The 7498-nt window shown below is 39.5% G+C and overlaps 1 protein-coding gene across 1 annotated transcript; it reads left to right on the plus strand.

Moving 5' to 3' along the window:
* Nucleotides 1-4832: 4832 nt before the first annotated feature.
* On the plus strand, nucleotides 4833-7121 carry LOC130743129 (uncharacterized). Its single transcript, XM_057595253.1, has 2 exons — nucleotides 4833-5868; nucleotides 6874-7121. The coding sequence occupies exons 1-2, from the start codon at nucleotides 4833-4835 to the stop codon at nucleotides 7119-7121; spliced, it is 1284 nt and encodes a 427-aa protein (XP_057451236.1).
* The last annotated feature ends 377 nt before the right edge of the window (nucleotides 7122-7498 follow it).

The raw sequence follows: 7498 nt of genomic DNA on the forward strand, positions 1-7498 counted from the left end.
CTCTTTCTTCATTGTAGAGTAACATCATCTCATCAATCTGGTTGTGCATCCAATTGCACAGACGACTCCAGTCTTCAGCAACCAAGTTGTGTTTCTCACTGTGGTTAGTCTGACCATACAGGTTTCGAATGCGTGTTGATGCTTGATCATGAAATAGGTGTAGGCAATCAAGCAGAGTGTCTGGTTTAGGGTAAGTGTATGGGATGGTGGACAGATTGGTTTCAGGTGAGGGAGGATGATTACTGCTGGTGGCTTCAGAGGTACCTTGAGGAGAGCCAATATCCAGAGTCTTAGGAGTAGTGATATTGGTCTCAGGGTTTTGGTTTGAAGTGCTAGTGTCAACATTTGGAAACTCAAAATCAGCAGACTTGACTGAAGAGATATTTGAAAGGGACACTTTGGAGTGCTCTTTTTCCTTCTGAGGAGGAGGAGAAGAAGGAGGAGAGGGAGGAGGAGGTGGTGCGGAGTTCAGAGGGACCGCATTGATTGGAAAATCAGGAGCAACCATAGGTTCTGGTCTAGGTCCAGGATAGCGGTTTGGACTAGGAACTTGGATGAAATGCTCAAGGATTTCTGAGATCCTTTCACTTGCAATTTGAATGAATTGGCGATTAGATTCAGATTTGTTGAATGGTGAGGAAATTTGAGTATTGGTAGGAAAAGAAACAGATGGAGCGGGAGAGAGATTTTCTCGATCGGAGTGATCAGGTGATTTTGGTTCAGAGTCTGGCTTTTCAGAGGTTTGTGTTTCAAAAGCTTGTGTTTCATAGGTTGGTGGATTATATGGAAGTATAATGGGTGAGGTTGGTTCAGAGGGTTTGGGATTTTGAAGCATTTGCCAGAGGGGTTCTTCTTCAATGGAAGGTTGAAAGAATGAAGGCCTAGGTGGTGAGATGTGAGTGGTTGTTTGGACAACTGGTGTGGATTCAGGAATAGGAGAAGGTAAAGCTAAGGTTGGAGTGGGGTTAGACACAGCATCAACAGCATCAGATTCATCTTCATCAGTAAGAACAATGAACTTACTTGAATTCCTAACTGAAGATCTGGTAACTCTGGAGGTAATTGCTGCTCGAGTATGATCCAGATGAATAACCTTTGTAGCAATTCTGACCTTCTTTTTCTTCTTCTGAGGTGGTTGCTCATCATCATCACCATCAGAGTCATCCTTTGTTTCAGCAGTATCCTCTTGCTTCCTCTTGGTCTTCTTCTTCTTGGGTGATTCAAAATCAGGAGTTTCTGGCAAAACTCTGAAGAACTCATCCACATCAACTTCAAAGCCTTGCCTCTTCAGATCATCAAGATAGAACATGATTGCCTCTGGATCATCAGCCTTTGACCAGAGGGGGTAGTCTGTGAGAGGGACTCTTCTTTTCCTGACTTCATCAGTTGTAGCAGCAGATTCAACTTCAACTTTCATATCTATCAGACCCATCTTCTTCATTGATGTAGGAGCGAAGGCATCTCCAACAGTAGTTGAGAGATCTTCAGAGCATCCTGCTTTGGTCAGAGCTTCTATCAACTTGCTATCAATGAAGATATCAGATAGTAGCCTTCCAAAAGGAATGTACTTGATTGAAGGCTTGGTTGAGGCTGCAGTTGTTCTCGACTTTCTGATGCAGTCCTTGAGATAGGTGAACAAGAAATAAGGAAGACAAAAATTTTCTTGTGAGCCTTAATGAAGTACAACATCACCTTCTGATTGAAGTTGATATAGTCTGGAGAACTTCCCTTTGGTCTGTGATTGAAACACTTCAGTATTATCTTGTGCCAAATTCTCAAATCAGGATGAAGATCCTTTGTCTTGCAATCACCTTTACCCGGTTTCCAGGTAGAGTACAACGCCTTGTTGATTTTGTCTTTGGTTCCCTTTGTCTTGGGTTCGCTTGTCTGAAACCTGAAGCCATTGATGGTTTCTGCACCCAGAAGCAGAGCAATAGATCTCTCAGTGATGATGATCTTTTTGCCCAGCACGTAGATGACCACTTGAAGATCATCACAATCAGCATGTTTCCAGAATTCCTTCACCAATTTGTAGTAGACTGGACCGGTAAGTATAGAGAAGTACCATTCCCAGCCTTGAGCTTGCACCGCAGGACGAAGATCAAACCCATTTGTTGCAATGTTGTTGAGGTAAAAACGTATCTCAGAAAGAACCTGAAGTTCTTCTGGAGGAGAATTGCAGGTAACTGCACAACCTCTATGAGCAATTGGAATAACATTCCTAGTTTCTTGATTCGCGGCTTGAGTAGACTCAGTGGATCTTGAAGGAGGAGCAGGACCAACTTGACCGGTTGGAAGACTCACTAACAAATTTGGAAACACTCTTCCATCAGCAGAATCAACCCTTTCTGATCTATCCATGGTGATGAAGGTTTGGGTAGAAAGAGGGATGAACGAAAGAGAGAAGAGAGAATGAAACAGGGAAGTTTTAGGTTTTTGCAAATAAGAGAGATAGACGCGAAAAAGTAGAGAGTGGTGGAGAACGTGTGTGCGTATTGGTTTTGAAAGTAACCGTTGGTTGTTGTAAAGCAAAAGTAAAATCAACGGTTAGAAATTAAAGACATGATTATGAACAGTTAATACACAAAACACACGGTGGAGAATAAGCACATCTACACTCATTACAACAGATTGTCCGGAGGGGCACAAGGAACGAGGCATCAAAAAAGACTGACACACGTTTGCTGTCTTGTCTCAGAGTAAGCACAATGGGTACTCAGCATCTGACAAAGTTACCTTCTGAACTAGACATCTTCTGATAAAGAAGTGTAACACCCTGTTTTCCGATTAGTAGAATATTTATTAATTTATTTTAATTATTATTGGGTTATATAGTAGCTTGAATAAATAGGTGATTTTATAATATAATAAGGTGTTTAAGTGATATATGGAAGGAGTATAATATTTAAATTATATTATTTAATTACATAAGATTTAATTAAAAGGGGTTTTAGGGTTTAGAGTGAGTAATTAGGAGTTAAATAGAAAGAGAAAAGAAAGAAAGAGAAATCAGAATTGGAAGAGCAGAACAGAAAAGGGAGAAAGCGTGAAAGCAAGAAGGAGAGGAGAAAAGAGAAGAAAACCTAGGCTTTGATCTTCAAGAGGTAAGGGTTTGAATTCTTATTTTCTGGTTTGGCATAATAGTTAGTAATGGTGGAAAGCATGATTTAGGAACCCTAAGATGCAAAATTTTCTAAAGGTTTGAATTTAGGGTATGAATTGTGGGGTTGAGAGAGTGTGGTGATGGAGCATGTATATTGTGAAAATTTAGAAAATTTAATTATTCCATCCCAGATACCAAAGGAATACGTTTAACCCTCAACCTTATTGGAGTATAAAACTCTTGTGCGGATACTAACCCTTACGAACATGCCATGTTTTGATTTCGGTTGATTTTAGTACCACTGCAACCTGTTTTGTAAAGGAAAAATAGAAAACAAAAAGTGCTTTATTTGACCATACATCAAATTGTCTAATGTCTGGTAGTGCCGCTAAACATGTAGAACTAGAAATTGGATTCATGTAACATGCGTGCTTATCAATACTTTGAGAATTTGTGTTTTCGGTTTCAACCAAAATTGTATATTTGCTGTTTTGGTTTCACGTAATATATATGTTTTTGGATTATAAGTTTCTTGATTCAGTTTTGTTCCAATACATATATATTATATATTGATTGAATTTGGTTTTTGGAGAACTCAATTCTGCATTGGTGACAATTACTGTATGTTTTGTGAAATTGGGGATAATTTGTATTGTTGAGCTGGTGATGAATATGCTAAAATAATTAAGACTTGGAGATGGTCTAAATATGCATATGTTAGTTGAGTTTTGCACAATACACTGCATAGTTGTCAAGAGGCAATGTTTGCTAGTTCTCGTGGAGGCTAGTGACTTGTCCCAAAACTGGAGTGGTTTTGAAACCTAGAGCGAGGGCTTTATTGGTGGTTATCTGTTTGGAGTGGACGCGGTGATACCGCTAAGGATAACAACTTTGGTACCAAAGACATTTGCACGGAGTCACACTTGAGTCATATAAGTTATTGTAGGGAGTTATTGATGTTAATTAAAGTTAACTGCAATATCTTTGGAGAATTTTATTGTTGTGGTAATTGACAATATTTATATTTGCTTTGTCTGAGCTATGATTATGGAGTATTGGCATACTTTGAAAATTAATTGATTATATTAAATTTTATGATATATTTTCTTAATTATGTATGAGAAATTTATGGATAATTTTTATAAGTTTTCGCATTACTTATTATTATGCTTATCCATATGATATGAGTTCTCACCCTTCTGTTGGAATGATGTTCTATGCGACATCGCTCAGGTACGGAGGACAGTGGAGCTTCTCGCGGGGGTTAGTCAGAGGAGCTAGTCTTTTAGATATGCTTTTAGTGATGGGAGTCATGCTCTATTATGTAACACCGGGGAAACGCTTAGTTTGAACCTTGATGTTAGGAGTTATTTTGTGAACTCTCTTTATTTATTTTTGGGATTATGTTTTAGTTTGGAGTTGAAAAATAAATCCGTTGTGCTATGCATATGACACTAAGTTTGGAAATTTATATATTTATTATGAGCATGACAGGTGTTTTGATTTATGGTTTTGGAGATTTAATGTGATACCCTCTTAGTTATGCATTTTACTCTGATTTATGTTATAATATTTACGCGGGGGTTTAGAGGGTGTTACATTAGTGGTATCAGAGCATGATCGATCAGTAGGCTAGGTTTATTAGCATGTCTATTAGCATGTTTAAATCCTTTTTGTATTCGATATGTGTTTTTGACGCAATCGATACTGTTTTGGAATTCTCAGGACAATGGTTGCAGGAAGGAATGATGAAGCTATCGCTGAGGCATTGGCATTGTTGGCTGGCGCCATTGGGCAAGGTCAGCAGGTGAATGCTGGAAACCAGAATCAGGATGAATTTCGTGCTTTGGGAAAGTTTCAGAGGAACAATCCACCAACCTTTGAAGGAGCATACAACCCTGACAAAGCACAGGCATGGCTGAAAGCAATTGAGAAGATCTTTCGAGTCATGAATTGTACTGATGCGCAGAAGGTGCAGTTTGGCACCCATATGCTTGAGAAAGAAGCTGAAGATTGGTGGGACAACACTGTTCAGAGGTTTGAAGGTGATGGGATGGACATTACTCATGATCTTTTCAAGGGTGCATTTCTTGAGAAGTACTATCCAGAAGACGTGCGTGGAAAGAAGGAAATTGAGTTTCTTGAACTGAAGCAGGGTAATGGAACTGTGGCGGAGTATGCTGCAAAGTTTGAGGAATTGATTAAGTTTTGTCCCCACTACAATACTGCTGAAGCTGAGAGATCTAAGTGTAACAAGTTTGTGAATGGTTTGAGACCTGAGATCAAGGAGGCTGTGGGCTATCAACAAATTGTCCGATTCTCTGATCTGGTTAACAGGAGTAGGATCTATGATGAAGATAGCAGGGAGAGTGCTGCTCACTACAAGTCTTTGAAAGAGAAGAAAGAAAAGAGGCAATTCAGAGGAAAACCGTATGGGAAACTTGCTGATGTGAGTAAACAGAAAGCTGGTCATGACAAGAAGCCAAGTGGGGGAGGAGCTCCTAATCCGGTTAGGTGCTACAAGTGTGGTGTTGAAGGACATCGTTCTCCAGAGTGTCCCAATTCTGAGGGGAAATGTTTCAGGTGTGGCAAGCTAGGTCACAGGTCTTATGATTGTAAAGATGGCCCGATGGTGACTTGCTACAACTGTGGTGAGCAAGGTCACATTAGTACCAAGTGTGACAAGCCGAAGAAGGATCAGGCGAGAGGAAAGGTGTTTGCTTTATCTGGTGCTGAGACTACTGCTGAGGATAGACTGATCCGAGGTACGTGCTTTATTAAAAGTACACCTTTGATTGCTATTATTGATACTGGTGCAACACATTCTTTCCCTTGTAGATTTTATGAAGATATATTTTTTATAGTTACTTGAGGAACAAGTAGCTGTACAGGAAGGGTTTGATTTGTTGGTTGTTATTTGTTGAAACAATCTTTGATAAAAGATTGAGTTTCTATCTTCACGTTTGAATTTTGCAACAATATCTTGGAGATTCAGTTTTGATTTGTTGCTGCTATCTGTTACTTCAGCAAAGCAAACCCTATTGCCCAAGCCACCGCTGCTGAAGACTATAAAAGAACAAAGACCTAAAGCTTGAAGAAAAAGGAAGCTAATAGAGAGATCGAGTGTTTTAGGATTGTCATTGTTCTTTGTTCTTTGTTAATTGTGATCATATCTTGCTCACTGATTCTATAAAGCAAGGTTATTATATGCGTTGGATGCATCTGCAAACTCTGATTGTTGATTGCTTATTACCAATCACTGTGGCAGTGATTGAGAGAAAGTGAGAGGGGCTCTCATACTTAGGTTGAGGTTCTAAGTAGAAATACACTGGGTATATTAGGAAGTGAACTATGAACTGTTGTGTTCATGAGTGTCTGTAATTCCTGAATCTTGAGATAGTGGATTTCCTTTCTTTGGGTGAAAACCCTCCAGACGTAGGTGAAGTTTTTCACTGAACTGGGTTACCAATTCTTGTGTCTTGATTGCTTGTGTTTTTGTTTATTGTTGTTACTGTTAGTCAATTGTCGAACCTGTTGTCCCAACTTCGTGCAGGACATTCGTCTTGTGAGAGAACCAGAATTTCAATTGGCATCAGAGCAGGCACCCTGTTCTGTTTGGGTGAGCTCCAGGGAATCTAATCCAGTTCTCATGGATAACAAGGAGGGAGGATCAGTCAATAGGCCACCTATTCTGGATGGTACTAACTATGACTACTGGAAGGTTCGCATGACAGCCTTTCTCAAGTCAACTGACAACAAGACTTGGAAAGCTATTGTTAAGGGTTGGAAGCATCCCACCAAGGCACAAACTGAAGGAACTTCAACTGTTACTGCTGAGAAACCTGAGGAAGAATGGACTAAGGAAGAAGATGAAGCTGCTCTTGGGAATTCTAAAGCACTGAATGATATTTTCAATGGAGTTGACAAGAATATGTTCAGGCTAATTAACACTTGTACTGTGGTCAAGGATGCCTGGGAGATACTGAAGACTGCTCATGAAGGAACTATGAAGGTATGAAAAACGGTAGAAAGGGAGGGTTTGAATAACGTTTTCAGTATAAAACTTCCACCTTAAAGATTTTGACAAATCTTTCGAGAACTTAAGTGCTAAAGATAAGAGATAGAAAAGCACACAAGGATTTTATCCTGGTTCACTTGATAAATCACTCAAGCTACTCCAGTCCACCCGTTAAGGTGATTTCTTCCTTCTTAGAATGAAGGCAATCCACTAATCAGGTAAGAGTTACAACTGCACTTGAAACCTACAAGTGACTAACAATTACACTGACTTAGCTCACACTAAGATTCACTCTCTTAGTCTTCTCTAGGATCCGATCAACCTTGATCTCCTAAAGGAACTAAACAAACTGTTTATCAAAGAATTGTTTACAAGAG

The sequence above is a fragment of the Lotus japonicus genome, chromosome 1, assembly GCF_012489685.1.
Source record: "Lotus japonicus ecotype B-129 chromosome 1, LjGifu_v1.2".
Classification (NCBI taxonomy): Eukaryota; Viridiplantae; Streptophyta; class Magnoliopsida; order Fabales; family Fabaceae; genus Lotus; species Lotus japonicus.

What these genes read in the sequence shown, in the direction of transcription:
- LOC130743129 (XM_057595253.1), top strand. Translation starts at nt 4,833, where the DNA reads ATGGTTGCAGGAAGGAATGATGAAGCTATCGCTGAGGCATTGGCATTG. An exon ending in TGAGGATAGACTGATCCGAG is followed by an intron (nt 5,869 to 6,873) that starts GTACGTGCTTTA and finishes AGACTTGGAAAG; the next exon opens with CTATTGTTAAGGGTTGGAAG.